At 31.3% G+C, this 16,705-nt stretch overlaps 1 protein-coding gene across 1 annotated transcript in view; it reads left to right on the plus strand.

The window, feature by feature from the left end:
• Positions 1 to 7,702, plus strand: part of LOC107447274 (uncharacterized) — a 21,516-nt gene extending 13,814 nt beyond the window's left edge. Inside the window, exon 2 of the mRNA XM_016062149.4 lies at positions 2,045 to 7,702. Coding sequence (XP_015917635.2) covers positions 2,045 to 7,257 — 5,213 coding nt within the window. The 3' untranslated portion in view covers positions 7,258 to 7,702. The remainder of the gene's footprint in view (positions 1 to 2,044) is intronic.
• Positions 7,703 to 16,705: the final 9,003 nt, after the last annotated feature.

Consider the following 16,705-nt stretch of genomic DNA (forward strand, 5'->3'; position numbering starts at 1 on the left):
GTACATTTGAGGTTGGTAAGAAAACAACCATAAAAATTATACCTCATAAAGTTTGTAACTGGGATGTGAGGTTGTTTTACATGCACTTAAGCTCATTTTGAGGTTGCTTAAAGTTCACTTCAAATGAACCAGGTTGAGGAGGTGATTTTCAAGTTATACAGATTGTTTTTCTGACACTTATAACAAAAAAGTATTTATGAGGCTTAAAAAAAATTACCTCATTTCAACTAAGTAGATTGAGATATTTATTGAGGTGTATAAAGTCATTTTATTTATTCCTAAGCTTATTTTGAGGTTATTTAAAGTACAAATTAGTCCACTTTCCAGCAAGAAGAATTCTTTGAAGTGAAACTAATCAGCATTTGCGCAAAATGAAGGCAAAAACCACGAAAACCTTCCGTGGTCAGCCCGATGTTAATGGAGCTCTGATATATTTCTACCAAAGTATGATTTGCATGAGCACGGCAATCTCTGTTATCATGGAGCAAAATAAAGTCACACTATTTATCACTGTGTTTCGTTCATATGTAGACTTAATCTGTCTCTACTGAGCTATACCTATTTTGATTAAAAAGTTGACATTAGTTTTGTCAAATTTATAAGTACGCTTATTATTTCAGATTTAACACTTAATTTTTCTTTAATCGAGCGCACACATCTTAAATATTGTTGATGAGACCACTTCTTACTTATAATTTAAAAATAATAATCTGGAAATAGAAAACCTTTTTGGTAAAATATTAGTTAATTTGTACTGTATTACTGTACTGGTACTGTGCACTGTCTTTATACTATATGTACTAATGTACATATCGCAATACCTACTATGAGTACTGCGGAAATAGATTTTTTACAGCTTATCAAATGGGATAAATTAGGATAAAATTATTGATTATGATAATTTTGAAATTGTTGATAAGGATATTTTTGAGTTTTTCTCGAGCCGAATGATTGTATCCGCATACTTTATTTTAATTTTGTGCATGATTTTGATCATTACCGGTTTATTGATTATTTAGTTTTATTTCAAAAATAATAACGAGTATTCAGCTAATAATAAACTGAATAAGTTGCTAAAGCACAAAATAATGTTTATTTCCAAAGCTACAATGCTTAGATTTTTTTTTATTATTTTTCACTAGGGTAGTGTGTCTGAAACGTAAACTAATGCGAACATGAAGCAAAAAAAAAAAAAAAAAAAATATGTTGAAGCTATTTTAGGGTCTTGTTTTTATTAATTATTGATTACTTAAAAAAAAAACTTTAATTCCTCCTTAATGTATGGAAGTTGAAGTCTTTCATTTTTTACCAATTTTTGTTCTCCCCTGGCCACAGCGTTCGATGCCAAGCAAGAGATTTTCTAGGGTTTTTTTATTCACGATTGTCGCCAAGTAACTTAGCCGGTTCTTCCCTCCAACGAATATTTAAATACTGTCACTTAGCCGGTTCTTCCACGAAGTATCTTCAAAATGAATGGATTTAGCACTATAAATGAATGTTATACATTTAAATGAAGCTAAAATAAGAACTTCCCCCCCAAAATACCATTTTTTTAAATGTCACTTAGACGGTTCTTCCACTAAGCTCTTCAATTTAAAATGGTCCTAACAACACGTCAAAGTTCGGCTCTGTAGTTGCATTTCAGTGAACTATAGATTGATCAAAATGTTTTTTCCCCCTTCAAGTTTAACAGTTAGTAAGTTTCAAGCTAACTATCAAATCATATTTTTTTTTCATCGAACTCCTTGAACGTTTTTCTACAATATGTAGGCTTTTAGTTATACGTGAAGTTAAAATATATTACGATTTTTAATATCTCAAATATTTTTGCTTCTCCTTACTGTTCAATATATCAGGAATATATAGTGCTAATTTATGCATAAATCATTTAAAAGCTTGCATAAAAATTATTTTAAAACAAGAACTTCTCTCGAGAGTTGAAATATATTTACCCTTATGTAGTTTTATATAAAATATCCCTTTTATGTTGCTTTGTTGTTTTATGTTAAGCTTGAAAATAGTAATTAAGAAATTTATATGCTAGGTGAAGAAGATGTTCCCTCTCTGGAAGTTTCAGAAGAAGGCGGTCTGTTTTGGAAGTTCTGCAGTTGGATAATAAGAGGAAGACGAACCACAAGTAGCTCGCATGAAGATTCACCAAGAAAGGACATCAGTCATAATACAAAAACAGTACTTCCTCTTTGCAAAGAACTAAAAGTTGTTGACATAGAACTGAGTAATAAAAATTTTAAATCAGTGATAGAGTCAAGCCTAGAGAAAACTAAAATAAGATTCATTTGCCCTGACGATTCGGATAAATATTATCCAAGTGATTACTTTTTAGCAAAAATAGCATCTAGAGTTTACAACGAACAGAGCTCAGACGATTGTCTGGAGAAGGGATGGGTTTTGTTGACTACGGCTGATTCCAGCGATGGCTATGTTGGTGCTGCATATTGGAATGCCAAAAACCTGCAGGTTGTTGTAGCCCACAAAGGGACACAAAATGTAAAAGATATTTGGGCAGATTATCAGGGTATATTTTCAAAAAAATATACTTCTCAAATGAGTTCCGCAGCCACGTTTTCAAGTATTGTTATAGAAACTCTCAAGGAACTGAATAAGAAGTATTCGACTGATTTGAATCTTTCCTGCGCTGGACATTCATTGGGAGGATGGCTTGCCCAAGTAACAGCGTTTTCAACTCAATACCTCACTAAGGCAATCGAAGGTGAAGAAGAGTTTTTTGCTATTCGTAAAAATGAAAACGAAGGCTATCATACTCATACTGTAGCATTCGATAGTCCCGGCTGTAAAGATATGCTGTTGAAAATGGAAAGTGATTTTGATGTACGCCATAGTGGTAGAGCCAATTTATCTTCCTTTTTGGATGTCACAATTTTCCTCTCGGCTCCAAATCTAGTCAATACTCGTAACTCACATCTAAATGTGGGTAATTTATATAGGGTGTTTATCGATGACTTACCAGCAAGAAGGACCGGGTGGGATCTTTTTCGATATACTACAGAAACTCATAAGATGGATAAAATTATGAATGGGCTTTCTTCCATGGAAAACAGCTGTTCATCGGGAAAGATAATGAAAGTAATAGATTGGCCACTAGCAAAAGAAGGGACAAGTGGATTTTTGAGCGAAAACATTTTTACTGATAAAAACGAATATGAACATTTTCATAAATTGGCAGAACGTACTGGTTCATACAATCCAACTCCAGATGGTACAGAGTATTGTACGCTTCGCTATCAAGTTAAAGAGGTAGAAAAAGATGAGTGCAGCGCTAATGTTTTCAAACAATCTGAGTTTGACTTTTTGGAGGGATATCAGGTGTTGAAACGAATTTCAATGCTTTCAATCGTGCGTGACTTAATGTTTCCACCTGAGAGTGAGACAGCAGAAAAGACAAAAGAAAAAACAGGAGAAAAGACTGAAGAAAAGAGAAAAAGCAAAATAACAAATGAAAAAGTAGAAGAAATCTTAAAATATTTTGAGATAAAAGCTGGGGAAGGACGAGGTGTTATCAAGTGCAATTCGGAAAATGAGTTACAAAAATTGATTATTTATGTCAAAATTATTTTGTTTATTTTTCCAAATATACATTATGAAATCAAAGATAAATTAAAGAACTTGGATGTTTATAACAACGTTTATGAAAAGCAGTCTCTCGATTATCTTGATACTATAAAGTCTGTAGAAATTCGAAATTCTTCTATGGAATCTATTATTTCGTTTTTAAGAAATTCTAAATTGCAATTTTTGCGATTCATATGCAAAGTGCACCCTGCCATAGGAATACAAAAAATACGTGGCATTCTTAAAAAAGCGAAAGAAGATTATCGATATAGCAAAGTATTTTTTCTAAGTCTAGATCAGCTTGTAAATTTAGAACAGTTTTTTCCATTGCAAAATTTTTTAATACATTTGGATAAAAAACTTTCTGTGTTATTTGTAGTAGGGTGCAATACCGATTCTAAAAAAGCAGTTAATCTGTTCAAGAATTTATTCATTACTTTGAAATCTAGACCTAAGTTTAAGTTAATATTAGTTTCGCATGAATACAACAGTTTAGAAGATTGTTTTGGAAATAAAAGGAATCTTTGTAGTGAAATAAAGGATGATTCAAGCATTACATTTCAAGATTTAACTGATGTATCTCAAGAACAACTTTTAGAGAAAAAAGTTTGTTTTCAAGGAAAAGAGGTAGATCTTGATACTTTGATAACGGAGGAGACGAAACAGCTAATAGATGTCCAAACATTGTCTAAACTTATCAACAATGACACAATAGAGATAGGTAAACCCGTTCCTGATTTAGGAGATGTTAAGAATTACTATATTGATCAAACATTTACTCGTCACGTTAAAGTAAAGAGTGATATCAAAGAGAACAAATCTAAATTTGTTTTTACTAATAGTAATACATGTGATACATCAAAATTCAATCAAGGTGAAGACATAATTTTGATCTCTGACAGAGAGGATTATTTTGATGAATTGAGTAAAAAGAATGAAAATCGTAATGTCCACTGGCTAAAAGAAGAAGATGACCAATTTGTGTGGCAGAAATCTTATGGAACTTTATCAAACTTGCGAGAGTTTATAGATACAGAGAATGCCTCGGAATGTAATGACGTAGATGGGTCCGTAGTAATTATAAGTTCAGTATCGGGTGCGGGAAAAACCACTGTATTGACAGAACTAGCACAAAGGTTAAAAAAGAACGATCCTTCTTTGTGGGTTATGAGATTCAATTTGAATTCATATACTGAAAAGCTAGTAGGTGAAGAGTTTGTTAATGATACGGCCAATGTTTTTGAATTTCTACTGGATATAGCAAGTCTAAATAGTCCATTGGAGAAAGATTTGTTTAAACATAGACTGAATTCCGAAGGTGGTAAAGTTGCTTTGCTATTTGATGGTTTTGACGAGATTGTTCCTAAATATAAAGAGAAAGTTATTGAACTATTAAAAGTTCTAAAGAACTTAAAAATAGAAAAGCTCTACGTAACTACGCGTCCACACATGAAAAATGAATTAGAAGATGCATTAAATATATTGGCATATACACTGAAATTGATGTCAAAAGAAGATCAAATAATATTTTTGAGAAAATATTGGAGTAAAGAACTGGAACTAAACATTACCGAGGAGAGGATTTTTAAAATTTTCGCAAAACAATTACTTGACTGCATGTCACGTCCAATTTCAGATGAAAGAAAAGAATTTACAGGGTTACCTCTTCAAACAAAAATGCTGGCGGAAGTTTTTGGAAAGGACTTTAAAAACTTTTACAAATCTCCCCTTCAAAATATGACATCCTTGATTAAGAAGCTGAATTTACTGGAACTGTATAATGTCTTTGTGGATAGCAAGTACAAACGACATCTTGCAGATAAAAAAAATTTTGATCTCACAAAATCTGGTACAGAATATAAAATACTGTACAACTCGTTTATAGAAAATCACTCTTTATTAGCTTTAAACTCCTTTTTTGGGGAAAGCGACTTAAATAAGTTTCTTTCTGAGGAGTTCAAACAACTGAAAGAGTATACGAAACAGGTTCTGGAAGGAGAAGAAAACTCAGAATTCATTACCTGCAATGTGGATGGAAAAACAAGCTTTATTCATCCAAGCTTTGCTGAATTTTTTGTTGCTTGTTTTTATTGGAAGAACATAGAAAAACAGGAAGTCAAAAATTTTCTCTGTGAGCACATTTTTAGCGAAGATACTGAATTAGTTCGGATCTTCTTCGATTATATGGCAATTGACAACCAGGATGAATGTAAAGTACACATTGCAGTCTTGAACAACGATATTATTCAAATTGAGCTATTATTTTCAGGTGCAGAGGAATCTGGGGATTTAATTAATGCTACTGATAGTTTGGGAAGAACGGCGCTTCATTTAGCGGCGCCATATGGTCACTTGACTACGGCCAGCAGTTTATTAAATCACGGCTACAATGTTAACGCTCAAGACCAACTACTTTGTGGAGGTCCATTAAGATATGCAGATAAATGCGGTCATTGGTTTGTTGCTGAAATGCTTCTAGAAAAAGAAGCGAATTCTATTGACATGCCAAACTCAAAGGAAATAATTCAAAACTGTATTGCTGGTGAACGAAGAATTACATTATTGCATAATGCATCAATGGCAGGTTTAGTAAATTTTCTTAAGGTTCTGATTGAAAACAAACCTAATTTTGTAAACGCAATGGACGAATTTGGTTTCACTCCTTTATATCATGCTTTGAATAAGGATGTAGCTGAGCTATTAATAACCCGAGGTGCTAATATTAATTGTAAGAACGACCGTGGTTGGACTCCTTTGCATGCAAGTGTTGCTAAGAAAAACAAAGAATTTGTCGATTTTTTAATTAAGCGAGGCACTAACATCGATGTTAAAGATAACGATGGCTTCACCCCTCTACACGTAGCAACTATTTTAGATGATAACGAGTTAGCTGATGTTCTAATAACAAGACACGCTGATATTGAAGCTAAAGACGACAGCGGTGAAACTCCTCTGCATTCAGCTTGTTTCGAAGATAACAACGAGGTTATGAAGCTTTTAATTAAACATGGCGCAAACATTGAAGCTAAAAATTTTGGTGGTCTTACTCCTTTACACATAGCTGCCGCTACAGATAATTCTAGAATTGTTATGTTTTTTATAAATAGAGGAGCCAATGTTGAAGCTATGGATAACGGTTGTCGTACGCCACTGCATATAGCAGCTGCCGGAGATAGCACATCGGTTGTGGAAGTTTTAATCACAAATGGAGCTAATATTGAATCTAAAGAATGCTGTTATCGTACGCCACTACACATAGCTGCTGTGAAAGATAGTGCTTCAGCTGCCAGAGTTCTAATAATAAAAGGTGCTTGTGTTAATGCTAAAGATATTGATTGTCGTACACCACTGCACGTAGCTGCTGAGGAAAATAGTGCTAGAGTTGCTGAGATTTTATTAATGAATGGTGCTGAGATTGAAGCTAAAGATGCCTGGGGTTGGACTCCTTTGCCCTTAGCTTTTGAACGTTCTAGTGTAGATGTTGCCAAATTTTTAATGGAAAAAGGAGCTGATAGATTATCCAGAGATAACTCTGGATATTCTATTCCACAAAAAGATATTGAACTAAGAGACGATGTTGATAGCCAAGATGACGATGATCAAAACAATCCTAGCTTTTGTCAGTCTTTTTGTGCCAAAGCAAAATATTTAATCCTTATTTACTAAGTTACTAAGTCATATATTATGTTTAAATAAATGAAAAAATATAAAAAAATTTAAAAAGTTTAAAAAATGCGAAAATAAAAAATTTAAAACTTGTCCTTTAGCTGATAATTCTCAGATTGACAGCTATTCCAGTGTATTTTTTTGTAAAAGTTTTAATATTATTTATTTAATTCAGTGCAATTGCTGTAATTTGTGTTATGTTGGTCAGACAGGTCTTGAATTTCATAAGTGGATTAATTTCCACAGGTCTGTTATAAAAAATTTAATAATAGTAATTTTTCCACTGATTATAAAATTTTGCATTATTAATTTCATGATTTTGATAATGTTACTCTTTTTATTTTAGATTTTAGGGATAATTTAGATAATAGACTTGATTTAGAAAACATTTACATTAGTAATCTTAAAACTCTTTTTTCATATAGATTAAATACTAAATTTAATGGTGAAGGTAATGTTAATACAGAATATTATTGTATTTATGATAAATTTAAAGTTTTTAATTTTCCTAGTGTTTTTGATTCCAAGTATAGGAATAAAAGAAGTGGTAGAAAAGGTAAAGTTATTGATTTTGATGATTTTTCGAATATTTGTAACTTACCTGTTACTTTGAATCACCTGAATTGACCTGTTACTTTGTCTTCAATATTAGGAAATATATTTTTGGTTTTAAAAATAAAGTTCTTAAAAATTTCCTTATTAATTTTGGTTCTAAAATAAAATCTGATACTTAACTTATTAAATTTATTGTTTTGGATTTGATTAAATCAAAACTTGGTGTTAGTATGACTGACTTGCTCTTTAATAAGGTTTCTAATGTTGAAAGGGTTTTTTGTACGATTAATTTTCATGATAAAAAAAATTTTAAAATGTTAAGTTGCCACAGATTATACATGGTCTTTCTGATTTCTTTCCTTTAAAGAAAATTATAGTTTCTGCTGCTTATAAACATTCTCTTACGCTTCGAAAAAAGGTATGCAGTTATAATTTTTTAAGTCGAAATTTCAATTGTATTTCTAAATTTGATTGTTATTGTAATGAAAAGGATTTTTCACAATATATTGATAATGATTATGGACATATTATTACGAGAAATTTGGAGATTGTAGGTAATTAAGATTTAATTAATATTTTAAGCAAAGGTTCAAAATTTAGGATAAGATTTAAAATGAAGATTTTATTTTATCCATTGAAAAGGATCCTGTTTTTTTTAATAGCAAAAATTTCCAGAAATTATAATTGGCCCGTTGAGGGTGCTTCAGAGTGGAAGGCTAAAATTATTGAAAAAGTTAAATTTAATTTATTTAATACCAGTTTTAGTTCATGTCCTAGTGGTACTGTTATTGATTATGATTTGTCTAGAAATCAGAGATGCCAACTGCTCCGGACACGCCAAAATAATAAGAAAAACGGTAAATAACTACAGCGTAAATGTGACAAATTTTGACTATTTTTGCTTGCTTTTTAACAGGTGTAGTATGACATAAGAACTTCCTATTTTCCTATTTAAATTTTGAATCTGAGTACCAGCCTAATGAAAAAGGCTTTAGCTCATTCATCTGAGTGAGAAGTTTGTAAATTCGGAGCGAAGCTCCGAGAGATGTTTGGGGTAGATTAGGTAGTGGGCATTTCTTTCGTCGTTAACTGGTTGAAGTAGAACATCAGAGAACAGGGCTCTTTCCCTGCATGATGGAATTTAGAAGCTCCATTGCTTCTTGGTTCTTTAGCAGATTCTGCAGCTCCTTAATGATGGAAATCAGTCTGTTGGATGTTGAGACTTTAGAGGAGATTTTCCGTTGTTTTTGGAATTTTTTCCTGGGGCGGGCCTCGCACCCAGAAAAATTGGCAGTATGATCCTTGTTGCAGTTGCAACATTTTGGAGGTGTTGATCTTTCTTTACGGCATTCGTAAGAGAAGTGGCTTTCGGCGCACTTTAGGCATCTCGGCTGTGCCGAGCATGCGCTTTGTGCGTGTCCGTAGGCCTGGCATCTATAGCATTGGACGGCACTTCTTCCGCCGCGAAATCTTTCCACAATCACGGGGAACTTTTCAATGTGTTCGATGTGGAATACACGCTGATGATTGGCTGAGTCCTTGATGATCGCTAGGAAAAGTGGGAGGAGCCTAAAAGCCCCGCCCTCTGGCTTCTTGAATTGCACGATCTTTAGGATTTCTAAGTTCAACTTCTCTATTTCTAGAGAAATTTTAGAGATATCAAAGTCTTTTGGAAGGCCTCGGAAAAGAAACTTCCTATTTCTCTTGATTGGGGTAGTTTTATCATCAGTGGGAGTCTTATCCGAAGGTTCAGGCAAAGATGGAGTCGGGAGGGGTTCAGGAGTAGGTTCAGAGCGCTTGCTCTTCTTCTTCTTCCTCTTTTTCTCCGGTCTTTTCGAATCAGGATCAACTTTTGTGGGGATTTCGGAGGCTTTCGCCTCTTCCATCTGTTCCGATTCCTTTGCGGCATCCTCGCTAGTAGATTCGGTGGCTTTCACTTCCTCTAGTAGTTCGGGCTCTGGTGTGATTTTTGGCCCTAAAAAGGGCCTTTCAAGAGGTTTTGTAGTCTTTTGGTCTTTTAACTCCAAAAGGATTTCAGCATCTACGATGTTGGTCCAGTAAGTTTTGCGCTGCATGTAGGTTCCCGCAGGGGCGCCTCGCTCAGCATTGCGATAGCGAATTTGAATCTCGGCATCAAAGTCGAAGTCTGGCCTTTCATTGATGATCGCTTGGAAATTTTTTCTCGCATTGGTTTTGTATCCTACAATATCGGGAGGTGGGTGCACGCGCGTGGGTTGGAGAACCTTCCCACCGCGGCCGGATCTGTATGTTGACATCGTAGATAGAGCTTGGTTATAACACAACCTTACCCTATGAGAGCTCGAGCTGGAAAAAAAAAGAAAAATGACATAAGAACTATAAAGTGGTAAATTATATAAGCCTACGAATTATTTAGAAATAGTGGTGGATAAAAATCTACTAAATTGAAATTTTTAAACCAAGAATCGCAATGGATAAACTACCACTTTAAAAAATATATTTGCTGTCCGGAGCAAGTTGGCATCTCTATCTTAAAAATCTTAAAGATAAATTTATTGTTACTGTTGTGGATAAGGCTTCAAATAATTTTTGTATTATGTGTAAATATTTTTTTAAAAAATTGATTATTGGAGAATATAACGCAAATAATACTTATTTAAAATTAAAAGAAGATAAGAAAGTTATTGAAAAAAGGATTATTGCATTTAGTAAGAAATTAAAATTTAGGTTAAATAGGATTGCATTTCATATATTTATTTCCCATTGTTAAATTTCATAAAAATCCAGTTAAATTTAGGTTTATTGCGTTTGGTACTAATTGTTACAATTCTGATATTAGTAAAAAGTTTTTCAGTTTTCTAAATTTTTTTTTACTTAAAATTAAAAAAGAGAAAAATAATGTTATAAATAGTAATGTTGAAGTTTTGGATTATATTAATAATAATGATATTTCCAGCATTAATACTTTTGATTTTGAAAATTTGTATACAAGTATGCCACATGAACAGATTATTGAAATTTGTAGCGGCATTTTCGATAAGTATTTACTTAATGAGAAAATTGATAAGTCTAATTGGTTGGATTTATGTAGGTTTAATCTTTTTGAGAATGTTCTTTTTAATGGTTTAGACTTATAAACAAATTATTGGAATTCCACAAGGTAATTCCTTTTCTGGTGCTTTTGCTAATATTTTTTGCATTTTTTGAAGCTAAATTTCTTGAGTATAATGAATTTAATGCTTTTTGATATATTGATGATTTGATTTAGTTTAATTGTGATAATCATAATTTTATTTATAATATTTATCCTGAAGATTTGGTTTTGAAGAAAACTAATGAGAATTGTTTAAATGTTGAATATTTAGATTTTAAAATTGATATTGTTGACAAAATAATTAAAATTGGTGTTTTTAATAAATGAAAAGCTTTTAAATTTAAAGTTATTTTTTTCTGCAACTTAAATACTAATCTGTGTAATAAAATTTTTAAAAATTTAGCTTTTTCACAATTGGTTGGGATTGAAAGAAATTGCAATAACGTTGAGAGTTTTAGGGAGGCTGTGAATAATTTTTTGAATAATTTGAGTAATAATGATTTTCCTTTTAATTTTTGTAAAGTTAATTTTTTGATTAAGAAAATGATTGAAGAATACTAGTTTTTTATTTCTTTTAACAGGGCGCAATTCAAGTCTTAACTGAGCAGCCCCAGTTAAGCATTCTATTAATTTGTTACGTAATCTTTTCTTTGACTTCTTTTTTTCAATCTGCGCATTTTAAGAGAGGGCGTTGTTTTCTTTTGTTTTAAGTGTTTCCTTTTCATTTGGTTTGCTTGTGAAATCAATGTTTGACCTGGTTAATGTGAGCTTTTATTTTCTGATGATTTTGTTTGAGTTTCTTTTCTGAATTGGTTCTATATATTTTTTTCCCGGACTTCTACAAAACCTTCGGGGTACTGAGGGAGTTAATTTAGGCATTTGTTCTCTTTCTCTCAATAGAAAAGGTTTTGTTTTATGGCTAACGGGGCCGGTTCACCCTAAAGACGTCGGCTTCGGTGGTCATATTTTTATTTCCTTCGTTTCCTTTATTGCTACATTTATTCTTTCTTTTTTTGAAATTTTTGCTGATTTTAAGCTCTTTTTTTCAGAGAAGTTTTGTCAATTTTGAATTAAAATATTTGGTATTCTCTTAGTATTATAATCCTTATTTACGTTATTATATTTATTTATTTTAATAATGCCTTAATTACTAATAAAAATGTGAAATATTTACAAAATAGATACAATAACTGAACATATTAAACTGCTAATATATAAGAAATTAGTTGGTGGAAAAAATTAATGCCTGCATGCATCACGTACAATTGCATATATTACGTAATTAAGGTAAATACTTTCATTATCCAATAATAATTAATAGATAAAGCTGAAAGAAATTTATAAAAAATGCTTGAAAAATAAGGATTTATTTCTAATTATAATATAAGTTAGACAATTATGGGAATCATGGTTTGCTTATACTTGCTTAGAAGAGGAAGTAGACACAATTTTTCTTTACGGCACTTAATTCCTTTCATAGGAAAAAAAAACTCTTGTATACTGCAAAAATAGATAGACTATTAAAATAAATTAAGGAGATATTTAATCATAGTTTGGGATTGTTATTTGGGTGATTCTTTGGAAACATGACATTTTTTTCTCCAAAATTAGAGTTTTCAAAACAACCTAAATTTTTTTGTATACTTCTTTAGTTACATTTATTAATATCTTACAGACAGCAGTGTAGTTTATTGACATTTGCTCAAGAAAAATAAAATAAAATAGAGATTCATCAAATTTTAAAAGACAGGAAAATGACATATTAGCTTAGAAGTAAAGAAAGCAATCATTTTAAGCTAATAGTAAGTAACTCAACTTAAGAAACTCAAAAAGACAAAGATGAAGAGTTAATTTTAACTTTTTATGTAAATAAATTCCAAAAATAACTATTGTGAACAATTTGAATTTGATTTCTTTTCGGATTCTCGTTTTTTTTTCTCAGTTTATTTTCCCCTGTATGCTTTTAGGCCTCATGTTTTAAAATAACCTAGTAAAATTAATTTTATAATAATTGTCATCGGAATTTTTTTTTATTTTATTATTTAAATTTAAAATATTTCAAATAATTTTATCTTACAACTTTATTGCATTCTTTAACTTATGCAACCAAGTAGAATTTAAAGACTATGACAGTGATGTTCTTAGCTTACCCTTTATATTTTAACTATCTGTGTTTTGAAAAAAAAAAATTAAAGCCTTTGAATTGTTTTATGAATGTACCATGAATTGTTTTAATTCTTTTATCCACTGAGGAAAGAATCAAAATTGTTGTTGATATGTACAGAATAAAATTTTGTGCCATAATCAATAATTAAACAAATAAATAACTTTGATTATATACAAGCATATTACAATCTTACATAAACTGGGTATTAGGTTAATATTTGCTTTCCCTCTTTACATTAGACCGTTTAAAATTTTTTCCAGGAAAATGACAAATTTGCCAAAATAAGCCAGGAAATAGACAATTGCCATTTTATAGCTTTAAAACTAAGACGTTTACTTTCCGTTACACAACAAGATATCTTGAAATAACTCAGGTAAATCTATGTAGTTTATGTTATTAATGATTTCAAGAAGACAGGAAAATGACAAATAAAAATCTACTCACTTTGTAAAATTTTTTGAAACAGAAAGTTGGTTCTTTATTCCTGAAATAAGACATGTTTTGATAGGATGGTATTCTAATCTATTTCTTAACCTAAGATATTGATTGCTGACGCTATCTATTTTGGTTATAAATTACTTAAAAATAGTAGCCAGGAAAATGACTGATGCGACTTTATGTGACAAACAAATTATTAACAGAAAAAATTATTTTCAGCAAATTTTTTCGAAATAATACCCTCTGCATATATTCTGGAAATGCTTACAACTGTTGAGATTAAAAGAATTATATATTGAAAAATTTATGGGTAGTTTTGAAGCTAGTTATTATTGGAAATATTGTTTGTGACATACCAGGAAAATGACATTTTAAAATTCAATTAAAATATTTGAATAAAGAAAACAGTCAATGCTTACGCAAAGTCATTTTAAAATGCTAACAGCAATGGTATTTATTAAAATTTAAAAAAAAAAGTTCTTTTAGTAGTATAGTATTAGATCTTGGAGCAAGAGACTGTGAATTGTCGTATTTCGTGAAAATCACCCATTTGCTTATTTCTGCTGTTAAATGAGGAATGAGTTCCCTTATTATCATTTCAGTGGTCTCTTAAAGTAGCATAATCGCTTATTAATCAATAGATTGATTATAAATTTATGAATACAGTACTATTAATGTTTTTTTTGAAGAAGAAAAGAAAAGCAGATTTTGTCAGCAGTGGAACATTTTTAAAATATTTGAATTCGATTAAGCTCTAAAATCAGTAATAAGGAAAAAAGATGTAAGAGCACATTGTTATAACTAGGTTTTGTAACACGCGTCATTTAAAAAAAAAGAAATAGTAAAAGCCACTACTCTCAAATAAACTACTTAAAAAAAGTAGTATAGTTAGTATATAAAAAAAGTAGTATAGTTAGTATATAAAAAAGTCGTCATATATTAACACATGCTAACTAGATATAACTTATATAATTGCTTGTTGCATTTTTTTTCCATGTAATTACAATTGCTTCCTCTCTGCAGGATACCCTAGTATGATTAGGTGAAACTTTAAGGGGAGGTAAGAGACATCCTAAGTTTCAGAATTGTATATCAACCCTTGGTCGAAAATATCCTGGAAGAGTAGAATGACAGGTACAGGAAACAAAAAGACAAAAAAGATCACCTAAAATATTTATTTGTCAAATATGTTACATGTCCTGCTGCAGAAAGATCTGCGAAAATGCCAGGAAAATTATTTCAAGCATTGTTAGTGATGCACACCATCGGGACATGGGTAGGCAGACTAGATCAAATACACCTGGGTATTGTTGGATATCCGCAGCACGATTCTTACAACCAGATGCAGTTCAGAATTCATACGTGTTGCTTACTCAGCATTATTCAATGCACCCCGAAAATAAAAATCTAGGATGCTTAAATCGGGAGAGCGTAGTGGCAGGGAAACCGGTTCACCATGCCCAATTCATCTTGTGAACAACATCAGTGAAGTTTCGTGAGATCGTGATTTCGAATCCGTCTGGCCGAAAACTCCACGTGTATTAAATTTAATGGAGACTGGTGCACGTGAAATTTGTCGGGGTCACTAAGTTCTCCAAGTTTCCATAACAAATCAATATCTCTTTTTCAAATGAAGGGTCGGATGTTCCAGAAAAGGGTTTAAAATTTCTTCACGTCTATATATTTATGACAGTCTATGAACAAAAATCATCATTTTTTCTCGAACATTTCTTCTCATTATTATTGTTTATGACAGGTCATGGATAATTTTTAATAAGTCACGAAAGGTTTTTTTTTTTTGATTATGAAAATACCAAAGCATTACAATGGAAATTCGCTAAAATTTATACAAAATGTACTCTTAATATTACCTTCTGGTGTTGAATGAAATTCTTGGGTACTAAATTGGAGATAGATCGTTCTTTGTTCAGATCAAAATCACGATCTATGGATGAATGAATAGATTTTGAATGGGTCCTCCCTGTAAAATGGGCTGTGATGTATGTGTCGCTGAAGTCGTATTCTTGGTCCTCGATGACGCCACTCAAAATCAAGAAATATACACTCTGTCTTCAATTCGTCTGGTTTCTCATAGCAGGCTTACTGGTTCAGGCAACTGGCATAAGTAACAACAAATTCCTGTGATGTCCCCTACCTTCCCTTAAAGTGTATCCCAATAATACTGGGACACTCTGTAAATAATACAGACATGTCAAACGAGAAAAAATTTACATTTTGCATCATTATGCTATTAAATATCATGATGTTTAACAAACTTTCACGGCTAGGTTTGCATAATTTGATAGCCTAAGAATTTCTGAATCATGTATTTTTGTTAAATGTTCTTTTTCTCTAGAATGTTAAGGGCTGAAAGTATAAAAGACTGTTCCTATGAAAAAAACTTTAAATTATATTTCATTTGGGTAATGGTTCGATGTTTAATAGTGTTTTTAATATGATTTAAATTTGATTGGGTTTAATGTATCAATAGATGGTTAATGTTGTCTAAATGATGTAGATATATTTCTTTTCAAAATCAGCGTGAATAAGTTATATCTGTATTATTATTGTGTTGTATTTATCTAGTACCAGTTTACTTTTGCAAATATGCATAAATATTTGTAAAGAAATATTGCTCAAATTTTGCATCTATTTTAATGTCATCACTGTAAAGAAATGTAGTATGGATGTTGTAATTAAAACACTATTTGATTACCACATTGCTTTTGTTATTTATTACATCTTGAAGGAGAGCAATATCAAATTTCTTTATACCAAATTTTACAATAATTTTAAGTAACGTAAGCATATTTTTGCTTACGTTAATCAATATCTTCTGATATAATTTTCTTCCTCAGTAAATATGAGGAAATTCGCAAATTTACGTTAGTTTCCGTACTTAGGATTTCAAGTAATTGTGCAGTTTTGGAGAAATGCGAACGCGCCCGTTAAAAAATATCAAACTTACGAAAGTGAAAATAAGAGATTTTGCCAAATTACGTAAGTTAAAAACGCTTACGTAGTGAAATATCATTTTAACTTTGACCACAAAATCAAAACAATCATTTACAATGGACGTAGACTATCTCTTTAAAGCTCTGGCATATGATTCAAGATGCTTTTCTCTATGCAAAACTGCGTTTCTGTGATCAGAAAAATTTAGTAGATCATAGATTTTTGATAAATTTAGCGATAAGGAATGCAGCTTATTATTA

This window comes from Parasteatoda tepidariorum, chromosome 5 (assembly GCF_982258835.1).
Source record: "Parasteatoda tepidariorum strain Cologne lab strain chromosome 5, Ptep-v5.0, whole genome shotgun sequence".
Taxonomy (NCBI): Eukaryota; Metazoa; Arthropoda; class Arachnida; order Araneae; family Theridiidae; genus Parasteatoda; species Parasteatoda tepidariorum.